This window comes from Melanerpes formicivorus, unplaced genomic scaffold (assembly GCF_026170545.1).
Source record: "Melanerpes formicivorus ecotype bairdi unplaced genomic scaffold, bMelFor1.0.p_v2 SCAF_25, whole genome shotgun sequence".
NCBI lineage: Eukaryota > Metazoa > Chordata > Aves > Piciformes > Picidae > Melanerpes > Melanerpes formicivorus.
In genome coordinates this window covers 7,361,051-7,377,191 of record NW_027142377.1, presented here as the reverse complement: position 1 = coordinate 7,377,191, position 16,141 = coordinate 7,361,051, and the positions used below count along the sequence as shown (strand labels likewise).

Genomic DNA, 16,141 nt, shown 5'->3' with positions numbered 1-16,141 from the left:
AACCAGGAATATATTTTTAGGGATTTTCAAACTTATAAGAACATACTGTCTTGTGTGCAGACTTCTAACGGTATACCTCATTGCAAAGGAAAAGGCAATTTTTATCATTTAAAATTGTTACAGAATTTTTTTGCCTGTATTGCAAAGTATAAATCACTGCTTGTCAGGAGTGCCTATATTAGAGTGCCATAAAAATGTGTTGTTTCTGATCAGAACCAATCCATGTTTCATACCGATGTCTAAAACTGGGCAAGGATTCAGCAAAGCCATTTTCTATAGGAAGTTTGAAGTATTTTTTTATACACAGACACAAGTGTTTTGCTGGTGGTGTTCTGAAATTTCTTTGATGCTCATGCCCCTTAAAAGACAGTGTTTTAACCAGCATTTAGAAATAGGCCTTTTTAGTGTTTCACAAAAATACAAGAGAAATACCAGGTTTGAAATGCATAGTGTAACGGCATGGCTTTAGTATTCATTAATGCTGTCTTCTGGCGCTGTGTTTAAGTTACCCTCACCTGTCATACTGTACCATTTAACCTCTTAGCAGAATGTTCAAATACAATACAAGCACAAGAAATAGAGGCTACTTAGGGTTAGTATCCTCAGACCAATGAAAACAGCTTCAAATTATTTTAGTTGAAGTAACTATGAGGGACAGCAGCAGCAAACTTGAACCTGGGACAGAAGACAGGCAACCAGTGTAGCAACTTCTCTGCATTGTAATCTCCACAGATTTCTGAGGAGCCAACTTGTTTTTCTCACAGTGTCAGGTTTCTCTGTTCAAGGTTTTACTGTTTTGTCCATCTCAAGCACTGTTCTGAGGTTTCCCAGGCAACTGATTTAACACTTGAGTACAGCAGTAAACACAGCAGCAGAGCAGAGATGCAGCTTATTTTTTTAACTTGTTTTTAGTTTAGTGCTGGCTTGAGAGTGATACTGCTTTTGCTGCCTGTATTTTTTTCTTGAGCAGCTTAGTGTCGTGATGTCTCATTTCACAATGACATCTATCCTTCCCTTTGTCTTCAGAAAGTAAAAAATAAATACATCCAACCTGTTCCTTAATGTTGCATTTTAGCTTCCTCATCATACTTTTCCTTTGCTTCCATGTGCTGTCTTTCTGAGTTTCACTCCCCACTGGGGTGCTAACTTTCCTTCTAAAGGCAGCAGTCCAAAGATGTTCCTCTGTGCGTGGTATGCGTGGCACTTCCTGAAGGGGAAAGAAAATACCAAATAAAAAGGATTTCCCTACCATTTAAAGCATTTTATAAGTGCATGTGTAAAGTTATGCCCTTAGATTTATTGCTAAGTGTGTGCAAGGATGACTTGGTTTTCAAAACACTTAGCATTCACCATTTCTGCTGAGGACACTACAGCTTTGAAGTTCAAGTTACACTTCTGGAAGTGGATAAAAAAGTTGCATGAGCATCTGTTTATGGGAAATCTTGGTAGTTGCATTTATGGCTCATTTATACTAAGTCTGGTTCATAGCACCACGATGACAGTAAAGTGAGGTTGAAACTCAAAATCCATTCCATTAATAAACTGTTAACAGGGTTTTTTCTTCTAAAATGTTAAATTGTATGACTTAATAGTGCAAAAATCATCTTCTGGCCCTGTATGTGTTGCTGAGAAACTTCTTCATGGAATACACATATGTAATTGCCTTAAAAACATGAGGCAGAGAATGCACACCTAGTGACATAGAACTTGGTGGTGTGTCTGTGTCTTTGCAGATCTGATACAGGCAGCCCAGACCACAGTTCTTCAACTATTGAGCAGGAATTAGCTGCACTTGACTCTGAAATGACCCAGAAGCTAGTCGAGCTGAAGGAGAAGCAACAACAGCAGCTGCTAAATCTCCGGCAGGAGCAGTATTACAGTGAGAAGTACCAGAAACGAGAGCACATTAAGCTGGTACGTTTGTTATGTTGTCTGCTTTTCTTTAGCAGTCTCAAGGTGAGTAATGAAAGCATAATGACAATATAAAGTGGGTCTTCCTCTCACTTAAAGTCCATGTCAGAGCTTGATTTCCCTCTGGTCTGCTGCAACTTCAAGAGGTTTTTGTATCACTGTCACTAACACTTCTAGCATCTTGGAAGGCTTTGGATGGAAGGCAGAAAGGCAACAGGAGTATTACTACTGCTAACATAGAGTCCTTACCTCTAGTTACATAAGCCTCAGTTTACTGCAGCTTTTGGATGATCCCATTTTGTTATGCCACTTTTTTAAATGTACAACACTCAGGGAAGTTGGATTTAGCTGGATAATAAAAATAAAATATATTCAAACATTCTCCAGGGCACAGAGTTGTTTGAAACAGTGTTCCTGTTGCAGAGAGGTGTTTTAAGGGGATGCAGGACATGCTTTGTGTATGGCAAAGAAATATTTTGCATCCATCAGTCTAAGCTAGCCTGTGTTTTTACAGCTAGAGTTTGGCTGACAGCTACAGCAGGGTCATAGGCCATAAGCTGAAACAGAGGAGCGTGAGCAAACAGCAGCTGATGCTGATGGATATTCTCAGGAAGAAAAGAAAAATAATTTTGAGAGGGTGTTATGGGAATGCAAACTTTCATAACTCCAGACCATCCTCTCTCACCATTTTATTCTATTATGTGATGTTGTGCTTCATTACTGTTGGGTGAAGTGATTTGCCTACTCTTCCTTGGCCATCTAAAATGCCATGACCTTGCAGGTCAGAGGTGTACTGTGTGTGGATACTGCCCAGCAAGGTCTTTTCACAAATTCATAACCATGGATCACAGCAGAGAACTGTGGTACCCAAGTGGTGCCCTGTTTATCACCAGCTGTATGTGAATCAGAGCTGCTCCAGTGTGGATGCATGGAAGTGGTTACCTGTGCCACAGGAAGAGAGTCCACATTCAAGTAACAGTTGCTGGCTGCATCTCAGGGATTTTAGGTTTTATAAACACAAACCATTTTGGACCCGTGTAGTTGTGCTTCTGTTGTTAGCAAAGTCATTTTCAAATGAGAAACAGCATTTCTCAAAGCAAATTTACATCTTCGGTATTGTCCAGTTAAGTAATGCCAAGATAAATTCATTTGTAGGCAGAGACCCTTCAGTTTGCCCCCTGAGTTGTGCAGGAGTTAAAATCCCAATTAAAATCTGCATTGCAGCTGAGAGATCTTTTTTCTGTCTTTCTTTGAGAGGAGAGCCTATTGTTAGTACATTTCTTCTTTTATCTAAGGAATGAAAAGCTGGAACACACTAGGCATTATTATACATTCTCTGGTTCATCATCCTCAGAGGACTATTTTACAGAATTAAACTAGAGTGAATGATCAAACCAAGCTGGCCCCATTTCCCACTTAAATTCACCATTCATTGAACTTGCATTCACGCCCTGGCCATGTGTCCTCTCCTGTCAGCATCACTGCCACAGTAAGTTTCAGTAGGAATGAGACTGGACCTAGTGCTGCACAGCAGATTGCACATCAATGATCAAATATTCTGAATCCATGATCCTGCAACCAAAATGTAGGCTATGCTCATCTGTGCTTAGCTTTGTTAGCTAGGATGCATGAATTTTCAGTACCCACCTGACCACTCTGAAATCCAAGCTGTTCCATGTAATAATGCTCAAAGCAAGAGGAATGTTCAGTGCTCACAGAAAACTTGAATATTCAATGCCACAGGAATTCAGTTTGTAATTTATATTGTGTAAATTTAGTTTGTGACTGTCTCTGACTTACCATAGGCATTTTAATTCCTAGCAAAGCTAAAACATGCAAAATGCATCTGGATTTTACATGTAATATTCTAAAACTATCACCTTGAAGTACAGAGAAGTAGCAATTTCTGTGTAAGTTGGACATACACTAGTGTGGCTCAACTCTGAAAGTTAAGAATGAATTTACACTGAAAGGAATATTTACTTGCTTTTGATTGTTGCCATTTAATCAGGGAATGGTTTGACACTTTACTGCCTGCTGCGGACTCTTGAGGGAACTTATAAGCATGTATGATGTTTAGCTGTAAATACCTATTTTTGTTTCTTGGGATTTTTTGTGGTTTTTTAGCTTATTCAGAAGCTGACAGATGTTGCAGAGGAGTGTCAGAACAGCCAGCTAAAGAAACTGAAAGAAACATGTGAAAAGTAAGGCTCTATTCCCTTTATCATTGATGGCTACTCATTGTAGGCTTTGTTTAGACACATTTTGAACTTGCCTTTACTTTTTTATGCTTTAGAGAAAAGAAAGAATTGAAGAAAAAAATGGACAAGAAGAGGCAGGAGAAGATCACAGAAGCAAAGTCCAAGGATAAAAATCAAATGGAAGAGTAAGTATATCCCTAGATCCATATCCTTACACATCATGAGGAGACAAGATTTTTCACAACCGGAAAAATCCAAGGAAGGTTTCAACCATAAAGAAGGTAGCTTATGGTGAGACTGCAATGCCTCACCAGAGTGGTGGAGTCCTTCTTACTTCTGCTGATACTAATGTAATTTCCCGGGACGAATCTAATCTCCTGTTCTGTGAGCACTCAGAGTCTGGGTCAGCTGCAAAGATGGGGGCATGCTTGTGAGCGGCATGACAGAGTGATTCCCCAAAATGCTGTTAATCCAGACACTCTCTGAGTATAAACAGACTTCTTGTGGCTTCGGTTCCTGTAGCGTTTGATTTCACCTTAACTAGGTTTTAACTTGTGAATTATCTTCTTCACTCTGCCAAAGCTCTCCGGAAGAAACAGCAATGCACTGGAAGGGTTACTCTGCTTTTGCTACAAGCTCCTCTCAGAATCTGTGCTATGTAGTCTCCTCCAGCAACAGCATTATGCTGTGTGCAGTCACTTTGGTTGGAAGAATAGGAGGCTGAGTTTTGGTGAACAGGGACAGGAATGTTCATTTCATTTATGCACCACCAGACAATACAAGCTATAGTTGGCAAGTTGATTATATTCTCTTCCCAAGAGCAGAGTATCTAGATTTGTTTGTCTTTCTTCATTTGTTTCGGCAAGCATCTAAAAAAGAAAATGGAGCATTTTAATCTTGCATTGTCTGAAGGGATATTCTTATTACCAGTCCTTAGTAACATTTTAGGACACTTAGAAATACAGGAGGAACAATAAAAAAAGAAAAATCTAGAATATATGAGTTTCACCAAGTAACAAAGACACAAATGCGTTTGGTTTTCTACAGGTAGTAAGGTTATGCAGGTTTTGGAGCTTCTCAACATAGAACCTGTGTGTTCAGTAACAATGAAAGAAGGTCACACACAGACAATGAACTGCATCAGATAATGTAAGAATTGATATTATAGGATTTTAATAAACCTAGAAAAAGAGCTAACAAAATGAGAATAATTGGTTATGAAAAACTAAAGGGAGAAATAATATTGTTAGAGCTGGTCAGAGAGCACGGAAGTCGTATTAGAAAAAAGTAGTCATTACAAAAATGCTATAGCAGTAAAAAATCAATTGCAGTAAGAAATTATTTGCTGAGAGCTTAACAAGATGCTGGTGAGAATGGCTCAGAAAAAGACAAGTAGGAATTTGGTTTTGTTTTTCTTTTACTTTTTTCTCATTCTTCCCAAGGGTTCTCCTTTGCCAGGCTTTTCAAAGAGTGCTTGGGAAATGTGAGATGGGGTTTACATGGGAAACTAATTTTTCTTCTGTCAAGGGACACACTTTGTCCTCACTGTCACAGTAGGACAGAGAATAGCAAGACTTTCTGCTGGATTGCATCTGACTCACCTAGGTTAGGCTGTTGTTTATTTAAAGCTTTAACACAAATTTGGGAGAGAATACCACACAGATAATACACTGTATTATTTTTTTCTTTACTTAATTTTTCTAATTCCTATATGCACCCAGGATTTGTGTAACTATCTAAAACCATCAGATTTTGGGGCCACCTGAACAGTGATTTACTGCTCTTGACTTGAGTTTTAGAGTACTGTCTGAATCTGGTCAATTCAAGTATCCACAGCTTGTTGTTTTATATGTGTTAATCACTTTGGATCTTACCTTTGGCCTCAGACAAGTGGTTGCCTATCTGACAGAGCCACATAAAGTTCAAGTGTTTCCTCCAAGTTCAGCTTCATGTGGTTTACATAGCAAAGCTGGGGACTGAAGTCAAGCCTCCCTGCTCTTTGTGGGAACTGCTGTTGTCTCTGAGATTTCACCAGCAGTAGCTGCTTCCCAACCAAGACTATTTCTCTGCTATATAATGTGACACAAAGTGACAATGTGCATCTGCTTATGCTGTGTGCCCCCCTAGACTGACGTTTCAGACTTAAGGAACACCACCACCACTTTGAAGATGTGGCAGCACCCTATGAGAAAAGCCTGATGTTAAAGAGAAGGCATTTTGATATAGCAGGCCATAGGGAAGTCTGAGCCCTTTGTATAATACAGATAGAGCCTGTTATGAAAGGCATCTTCAGGAAGTGAATAAAATTTAAGTAGGCAGATCCCTACATCCAAAATACAGTCTTCCTTATTTTGTAAGGAATTCTGGAGGATTGAAATCCGCTGATGTGCACTTACTGACTACCATAACTTATTGATTGCTTCTTCCCAGAGAGAAGACCGAAATGATCCGATCATATATCCAGGAGGTGGTGCAGTACATAAAACGGGTATGTTGGGTCATATCTTCATTTTTCCTTTTTGGGGTAAAATGTCAGCTTTCATATTTTAGGCCATATTAAACAGCAGATTGTAAGTTTTGGTATAAAGATTCTGCAAGTGCCTTTTTCTAGCAGATGTCATGTGCACTTCTGTTCACATCCCAGTTAAAGGAAAACTGGAATTTCAGACAGATCTTTGTCAATTGTTAATCATTGTTTGGGGATGGTGCTGAGAGGGGCAAATTTTAACACAGTTATGGTTTAATCTTTGAATACATTGTGTTTATTTATGGAAAATGTACCAATGTTTTTAATTGTCTTGCTGTCTCATGCAGTCAAAGATTGCATAAGGAACTGCAAAAGTCAATAAACATTTAATTGCAGAGTATATTTTCACCTTTACTACAGTGGTACAGTTACTAAAATGCAAAAACCACTCTGTGAGCTCTGTAAATACAAGTCAAGTTATTGCATTACAGGTGGTAGCTTTTCTGAAGCTATAGTGGTTTACACTAAAGTAAGTATAGTATGTACTGCATATTAAGAAAGCGTGCGCTGCAGCATTCTGACATCTGAAGTCTCCATGAAACATTGCTGAATCTTCTCTGCACTTCAGTGCAGAGATACGCAGTTCAAAGGCTGGCCCATTTTTGTTCAGAGGCCTTGTTTCAGGAAGCAACTTAAAGAATTAGCAAATTAAGCATGCTTAGTTCCTGTGGGAGGCAGACACATATCCAAGCACTTTATTAATGAGGCCCAGTATTTATCAGCGTGTTAATTTAGGACTCTAGGATGCAAATCCTCCTCTTCTGGGAACAGGGTCCACCTCACACACTTGTACAATAAAAACTAAAGCAAAATGGTAGAATTCTTAAAAACTCCTTTAGGCATTTTTGGTTCTAAATCCCATGACTGAAATCTGAGATACATTGTCCACACACAACCACTAGAACAGCTGTGTTCAGGGGTGCTTGTGACAATGGTGTGTACATTTATGTTAGAATTGTTTGTGGTTTTGATGACAACGGTTTAATTTTGATGAATGAAATATATGTTGGGGGAGAGGTGGGGAAGTGAGGATGTACAATCTCTGAAAAAAAAATCTGTTATTTTCATACAGCTAGAAGATGCTCAGAGTAAAAGACAGGAGAAACTGGTAGAAAAACACAAGGAGATCCGTCAGCAAATACTGGATGAGAAGCCTAAGGTAAAGAGTTTTTGAACATAGGTTACACTGCTAAAAAATGTCCTTCAGGAAAGAAGGTGTTCTTACAGCAGGTAGGCTGATGTTTAAACAGGAGACAGTCCATTCATAAACATTGTCTCTAATACTCACGATGAAAAAAAAGTCAAGAAGCAGCCTAATATGGAGCACCACTTGAAATCCAGGTCTGAAGTAACGGGGTTTATTTTTCAGTACTCACACTGTTAAAAAGCTGTTGGTGTAAGTGGTGCTTCTGACCAGCAGAGTGTGCCCTTCGCTCCACTGTGCTGTATCAGTATGACGACAAAACACAGTTTACAACAAAAAGAGATATCTTTTTAGCATGCTTGCCGCAGATCTTTGTGATAATTTATGAGGACATGTTTTTGTGGACAACAGTGAGTATTTTTTGTAGTGCTAGTGCTTAATATTCTACACTGCTTGCTGGGTTTCCTCCGTTTTAATTTGGACACTGCATGAACATTTAATTTTCTGAAACACAGTTTTCAATCCTAAAGATTACCAACTGACTCTTGCTTCTAGTGAAGCTGCTGCTAGTTTTGCCATTGATTTCAGTGGAGAAGGTTCACAGTCCACACAATTTTCCTGTAGGAAGACCTAGATAACTGTATAATCAGATTTCTGTACAAAGGGAGGCTTGTTTTCAGCAGAGTTCGTGTCCAGGTATGATTCTTCACAGCCTATTGTGTCACGTCTGCTTTCATTTTTTCTGCACTTGCTCAAATGTGTGTTCTAGCCTTTACTTATTTCTTATCTATGTCCATGGCCCTGACGTTTCCATGCTTGTGTTACAACTTTGGGTGTCAGCTAACTAGTGCTGTCGTGTCTTTCCTGTGAAATACCCAGAGAATACATTAGGCTAAGGTCCAAATAGGAAGAAGTTTACAATGGTTTGGAAACATAAAAATGTTTGCATTTCCGATTCGCTACTCATCTTTCTAAAATCAGGTTTATGAATTAGCTGGGACTTTTTTCTGCCTTGGGCATCTGGGTGTAAAGGCCATACATAATATTTTGTTTAATATTTGGTGCTGTGGGATCTTGAGCTTCTCGGGCATGTAAACTAAAAAGACTGCAATTGAAATGGTGAAAATATACATTTCAAAGAATAATCTGCTAGTACTTCTAACAATGCCTCTTCACAAATACTTGGGCACTTGATTACTTCTCTTTGACTGTGTCTGCTTTTTTCTTGATATTTTTTTCAATGTATTGATTTACTGAGAAGTAGCATAAAGCACTGAAAATTTGTCACTAAGCACTTGGACTGCATTCTGAAAAGCTGTGCTGAACCAGTACTGTTCCACTCTTTTTTTCAGCCGTCCCTGTTAGGTCATGGCACAGAGCAGCTCCATATCCCTTGTCTTCCCCTGCATCTGGCCATCAGTTAAAGAGCTGTGGTAATTAGCACTCCTCCAACAGTGCTCTCCATTTCTCCTGAGAAAACCCTCTGCAGCAATATTCCTCACAGGCCCTGGCTGCAGGATTTTTTTGCTTTCCCACACATTGAAATGGGCAGACTTCACTGAATTGATGGCGGTATGTGCCTCTTGCTGGCATGAGAGGATTTAGATGAAACTTAATTACTCATTTTATTAAGTCTTTTGATATGTTTTGCTTCGTGGTCATATTTCATATACATATTTGCTTCCTTAGTGACAGGGCTTATGATATAAAATAGATGAAATGATTTCCCAGCTGAAAACCACCGATGTGTTTTATGCAAACAGCAGCCTTTCTAGCGGCAGCTTTTTTAACAGGCTGGTCTCTTGTGCTTCACTATTCAAACGCCCACTAAAATTTCTGCTAGCTGTGTTAAAAGCTGTTTTCTGGCAGTGTCAACTCAACCACTAAATAAAGAGCTCAATACATTTAGAGGGAAAGAATTTTTAGTATTCTTACCAACAGACACGGATCCATACTGACTGGAGACAAATTTGCCATCATCAATCACTGGTTATTTATGACTGACTCACAGTTTGCTGTGTTATGACTGCGCACAGAGCTCTGCCATAGCCAGGGAGAGGATTGCCAACACACTGCCACACCAGTGAGTTCTGTTGGGTTTTTTTTTAAGTATGAGTTTGCAGTTTCCTGTGTTGCAGAAGAAATTTGCCTTAGAGTGCTGACATTTTAGACAACAGCTTTTAGAAGATGCATAAACTGAATGCAAATCAGTTCCCTGCACTGGAAGCAGAAGTCTTGCTTTGCATTTAAAGTGCCACGTTTAGCATCAAAATACTTATTAACTCAGGAGTGATTTACACCCTTCAGCTCTGCCTTTCCTTCAGGTGTATCATTTCTTTTTAATTTTTGGGTGTGAGACTTTTGCAGCTTTTGTTTGCAGGGCTATTGTATGACAAAAAGATGTAAGAGTTGAGAACTGTACTTCCTGAACTGATACTTTTAGGCAAAATATTTGAAATAGTTCAGTTTACTGTGGTCCTGCTGAAGTCAGATGCAGGTATTGGCTGGTATTGGCTTGCAGAAAATGTCAGCCTGTGCAGCTGTAAGTAATGAGGATGTGTTTATGAAAAATGAATCTCTGAAGCTGCAGAAACTAGAAACTGAGTATTACCATTAAATTTCTGCATGTGTATGGAAACATGCCAGCCACTCCCATAGCATGTTTTGAAAAGGAGAGCATCACCTAATTAAGAAGTCAAATACTGATGGACTCCAGGTTAAAAAAAAATCCAACTTGATGTTTTAGTGAAAACACAGTGGAAACAAAAGTGCAAGTGTTCTCCTGCCACTATCTTTTTCCTAACAGCAGCATTAGTGAGGAAGGCCACACGTGTTTTCTTTTCTCTCTCTCTCTCTTTTTTTTTCATACTTTATTATCAGCAACAGCTTGTGGTTTTTTTCTCCCCAATTCTATTTCTTTGTCTCCTCCTCTTAGTCATTGATACGTGTAAGCTTGTCCTGTCCTTATCATCTTCCCCTTGAGCATCTCTTCTGCGTGCCTTGGAGGCTATTGTAAAAAGATAGCTCTTTACAGCACAGAACTGAATTCTGTGCATTAGAGCAGTGTGTGATTTTAGATTCTCTGCTACAGCATATGTCTGGCACTATAAGCACTGAGGAGCACATTGAGGATGGGCATGGTCATTGCTTCTTAGTTTCTTTGTCCTTGACAGCTTGCACATCACAATAAATACAAATCAAGGGCACTTCCTTTCTCCCTACCCTTGCTTCCAATTTTATCATAATTACAAAAAGCAATGCACGTGAGATATGACAAGACATTAATTATTTTTCTGACAACTGACTAGGTTACAGTAAATAGACACAATCCTCCTCTAATTGAAATCAATTAGACCATTGTTACTCATGTTTAAGTGTCAGAGTTACACTTGCATCTCAATGTAATAGCTGAGACTCCTGTGCTCTTGCAGTCATCTGCTCTCAGCCATGGTAACGGGACTCTTTTGGCCTTAGTGGGCCATATTCATACAGCCTCAGCTGTCCTGGAAGATGTAATTCCTGTGGTTCATCATTTTGTAAGCTGTGTTAATGTTTCTGCTCATGCCTCTTCTGCTGTTCACCACCTCAGCTCATCCAAGGCCTGCCAGATGGTTTGGCTGCCTGCAGAGTTGTGGAAAATGGCGCTGTTCAGGGTGAGGCTTTATCTGTGGGAAAACATCCAAGAGATCTAAATAGGCACTGCAAGCAAAGCAGTCTTTCTTCTAAGTGTTGCTTTGTAGTCTGTCAAATAAATTAAGAATATAAAAGATATAAAATTACTCTTTCTTCTCAGGAAGTGAAATGAAAGCCTTTTTGTTTTAAATTAGAAGTCACTTCTTGATAATGGAAAATAGAAGTGTCTGATGCATGCTAGCTCACTCTCAAAGGAAATACATTTATGTTCTCCCACTTTGACATGTGTTATTAATTGCACCCAATGGGAGTCAACACTTCTACATTTAATCAATAATTAATACTAGCACTGTACCTGAAAAATTCATAGGGACATAAACCAATACATATTCAAATAACAGAACAAATGAACAGGAAACCAATCCTTTCCAGCAGTAAGCCTCTCATAACTCAGTGTCTTCTTTCCCTTATGTAGGGCTGTAAGTGATCTCCATGATCTCTCTTGGAGCCAGCTGCTCTTACAACCAACCACACATCTTGTAAGCATATTAACAGAACAATGCTGGACAATAACTCAGTCAAATGAATGAATGTTAGTTAACTCAAAAATTTGAAAAGCCACTGAATGGTTTTGTAGGTTTCAGATCAACACTTTCTCTCTTAAAAGAGCTAAAAACATTGATCTTTGTGAAGGTTATAGCTTGTCATGTGTGCTTTAGGTAAGGCTTTGTGGCTATCTTCATGCAGATAAGGTTGAGTTAAATGGAGCAGTTCCTGACAAGCAGTTAGACTATCGCTGCTCTCACTTTAGAAAGAAGTCAAATTCAGCAAATGTATTTTACAGCACTTTTTAGATTTTATTTTGGTTAACCTCAGAGCCACTCTATTAGCTCATCTGGAAGAGAGCACCTCTTAGGAACTTTGATGACTATTCCAGTGTCCTTTCAGTTCACTGCCTAATTCACAACAACAGTGCATTGTACACCACAATCCTTTTTTATCCTTTGCACCTCTGTAGGAAGCCAAACTGTCTTTTGGGCTAGCCGCACTTAATTCAAACACTTCCAAATGCATTCCAGTACAGCAACAGGCAGCTCTCCAAGAATTTTGGAGAAGTTTGGAGGAAAAGGTTATTTCAGTTTACTGAGTTTCATGGGATTTTGTATTGCATGGATTTGAATTGAATGGGGGTAAGTTCCCTTCCTGAAGTGAAGTTCAAACTTACTGCAAAAAAGCAAAAAGTAACTGAGTTGATAGGCAGTGTAGTGTTTGGAAAGGTCTCGGTTTATTTTCTTCCTGATTATGTAAAAAATACTGCTTTTGTCAGTTCATTTAGTTGAAACTTTTCCATAGTTTAAAAAGAAGTCTCTTTTTCATGTGTTACTGCTAAGCTAAAAGGACTTATGGCTTTATCTGCCAAAGAAAAAGAAAAAAGCAGAGACTTAAGAGGATTGAAATAATTTACTGTTTGTTTGGATTTGTACTGCTTGGGGGGTTGTGCTTCTATATTCATCAGAGGGGAACCACAAAATGCTTCTCTACCTCATTAAATGGGCAGCAGCATGGAGAAATTAATGCCATTTTCTTAGCCCCAGTGCACAACAAATATTTTAAAGCAATGTTTTTAAAAAAATATATACCAATATTTTAGACTTTGATTTCCAAATCTGCCTGCAATTTAATCTGACATCTTCCCACTGCTGGAGCAGGGCTTGCATTTCAATTGAAGGATGCATTTCCTGGACTATTCACTTGAGGATCTTGACACTTCACTCAGCACCTCTCAGCATCAAGTCCTAAGTGAAAATTAGCCTTATTATCTAATAAGCTTTGAGTATCTTAAGCCCTGATGTTTCTTTAAATGCTTTATTAGTGCAATTGCTAAGCAGGCCCTAGTTGCAGAGTATTTGTTTGGAAACTAGGATTTTCTGTTTTGTTTTTAATTTTGTCATTTTTCTCCCAATGGATAAACACCACAGAATGCACTTTCAGGCTGTATAGTGACTAGTAAATAATCTCACTGCACTCATTAAAATTAAATAGGTTGACCTTTATTCTATGGCAGTTTTATAGCAATAAAACTCCCTTAAATTCCATTAAGTGACAAACTCATCACTAGGTCTGAGATTAAAAGACTTCAGTCCAAATAGCAGGATTCTGAAGATTTACTTTGATTAAGATTGTGCTTGCTTGCTTGTTTACATTTTTTCTTCACAAGTCCACATTTTAAATGATTGTGTATTTTTTCCAGCAGAATAAATATTACTGTGAGAAATGGGTACCAGGTCACAAAAGATACAGCTAACAATTTGAGATTATATTTCTTGTGTTAATTAAATGTCTTCCAGTGTTGATCTTGCCCGTGTGTTTTGGGAGCACTAACCTCGAAATCAACAGCATAACATTTCCAGTGCGAAGATACAAAATGCTTTTGAAATTAATTTTAATGAATTCTGGTATCATTTACTTTAAATAAAAATGTCACAAACCCTTTGTAGGAAGAATGCACACATAAAGAAATACCTTGTGAATGGGACCTGAGGGAAAACATGGGCAATTTAGATTGGGGTTTATTGATAGAGGTTGATATTTTCTTTACATGGATCAGTCTACTGGAAGTCAGAGAAAATACTTGGTTTAATCAGGAGCTGCAAAAAAAGTGGAAAATAAATAATTTGAAAGGGCAACCTTTTTTTCCTTTCAGTTTTGCAGCAGTGTAAATCTAAAGGAACATTATGAAGTCAGCACAATCACTGGTGATTTAAAGTGATGTTAGTGAAAGCATGAATATGGTCTATAATGGAAGATAGATTTGATTTGTGAAAGTTAGTGAGTTTGTTCTGGATAACATGATAATAAATAAGAGCAATGAGAGGGGAGTGAGACAAGAAAAGTGATTTCAGAATCCAGCTACTATCTGAGGGCAAAAGAGTTTGCACAAAATTAGGAAATGGTTTTTTTTAATAAAAGCACAAATTTGAGAATTGTCCCTGAGGAGGGTAAAAAAAGAGAGAGAGAAACGTTGCTGATTTATTTTTCCCTAATTTGCACAAGTGAATCTGTTCCTTATTTTACCCCTGTCAGATTAGCACAGTTTGTGTCTTAGCCCACCACAGTTAATTTTTTAATTCCCTTTCCTGGTATATGTAAGAAAGACAAAATCCAAAGCAGAATTCAGGCTATCCTATGTTCCCAGCTGTTCCCCACTGATGTCCAGCTTCTCGTGATACAACCCAACACTGAGAGGGGTCCCCACCACTCAGAAATTCCCACTTGGCTATGGGGAAAGCAAAGTTAATTGTATACCTAAAGTCAGAGGCAATGTCTTCCTGATTCCACCCTTTCCTCACAGCAGCAAATGCAGCTGCACTGCCATGAAGGGACAAAACCCAAAACATGCCCTAACCCAGGCAATGAGTTAAGCATCTGTCAATGTGCAAACCTGAACACTTCCTGGGGTCCACATGGTCCAGATAAACATGTAACATGTGCAATTAACCTTGTAACACACCTGTGAACTGTGTGCACCCCTGGCCATGTTTGGATAGGTCCCATCCTATAGGTTCAGTTAGCAGGTTTCTTTGTTACCAAAGGGCATTAAATGTCTTTGGACAGTATTTAAACCAACCGAGAAGGCAGACAATTTGCCTTGTTCTCACCAACCAACAAGAGCCAAATGCTGCTGCAATTGCAGATGAAGAGCTTATCCTAACAGGCAAACCACACCTGGGCCTTAAACCTGGACCATAGCATCCATACCGCTCATACAGCTTTTACCACCCTCCTTGGCTTCTGCAGTATAATGGAGGTGTTGGGAGGACAGATTAGCCCAAGTGGGTATGACGAATAAGCAATATATGTGTCGTCATTTACCATTATGTAGATAAAAATGCACGTGTCCCAAATTCATACTGAATCACTGCCATGCTCTATCAAAATGACAGACCATGGGTTTTTTTAAGTTGTGGCTGTTGTTTTAGAACACCATCATCATGTGCAAAAAAACTCACTTGTTAAAAGCAAGAAAATTAGTTGCATTTGCATGGTGATTGATTTTACAATACTGCATTGTTACTCTAATTCTCTTACATGCTTAATTTGACATAGAAAACAGTTCAGTTAAGGGGAGAAAAACAAAGTAGTAAAGTACCATTTAAGTGGTTAGTCCTTGGCAGCAACTACAGCAAAATGGCATGGAAAAGGGGACCTCAGGCAGTGAGTTGATGGCAGTTAAAGGTGTAATGCCACACTGATCTGCTTCAATCAAACCAAGAGAACGCCACACACAGCACTGAACATCAGTGCCTACTTTTCACAACTTAGGAAGGAGCCTGTGATTGAATGTGTCCAGAGTAGCAGCTGATTAGCAATTCAGAGGATCCATCTCCTTCGTTCCATTCTATAAAAAATAGAATTCTAACCTTCTAGCTCCAGTGCCTGTTAGACACCACAAATTACTGCAATCCCTGCTTATCTACAGAAAACTTCCCTAATGTTCCCGAATTATATTAGAGATTTGTTAGGTTAAGCACATTGGAGACTATGAAGTGTTTAGATAATACAGGGCATATAAATGCAAATTAGATAGTAAATATAAGAGAAAGTCATGAACAGAGAATTTCACTGAGAATTAGCTGCAAGATAAATTCTCTTTTCAGCAATCTGTGTTTAAACTGCAGTGACTGTGCACTCCGAGGAGAGAGTGTTTGCAGGGCTTAAGCAAGT

General features: G+C 38.8%; 1 protein-coding gene across 2 annotated transcripts in view; it reads left to right on the top strand.

Annotated features, from left to right (window-relative positions):
* The window catches only part of PLCB1 (phospholipase C beta 1), a 368,463-nt gene that overhangs the window by 309,235 nt on the left and 43,087 nt on the right, over positions 1-16,141 (top strand). For both annotated transcript variants that reach the window (XM_068153205.1, XM_068153206.1), the window contains exons 27-31: positions 1,734-1,914; positions 4,039-4,115; positions 4,208-4,297; positions 6,543-6,600; positions 7,712-7,798. In XM_068153205.1, coding sequence (XP_068009306.1) covers positions 1,734-1,914; positions 4,039-4,115; positions 4,208-4,297; positions 6,543-6,600; positions 7,712-7,798 — 493 coding nt within the window. The remainder of the gene's footprint in view (positions 1-1,733; positions 1,915-4,038; positions 4,116-4,207; positions 4,298-6,542; positions 6,601-7,711; positions 7,799-16,141) is intronic.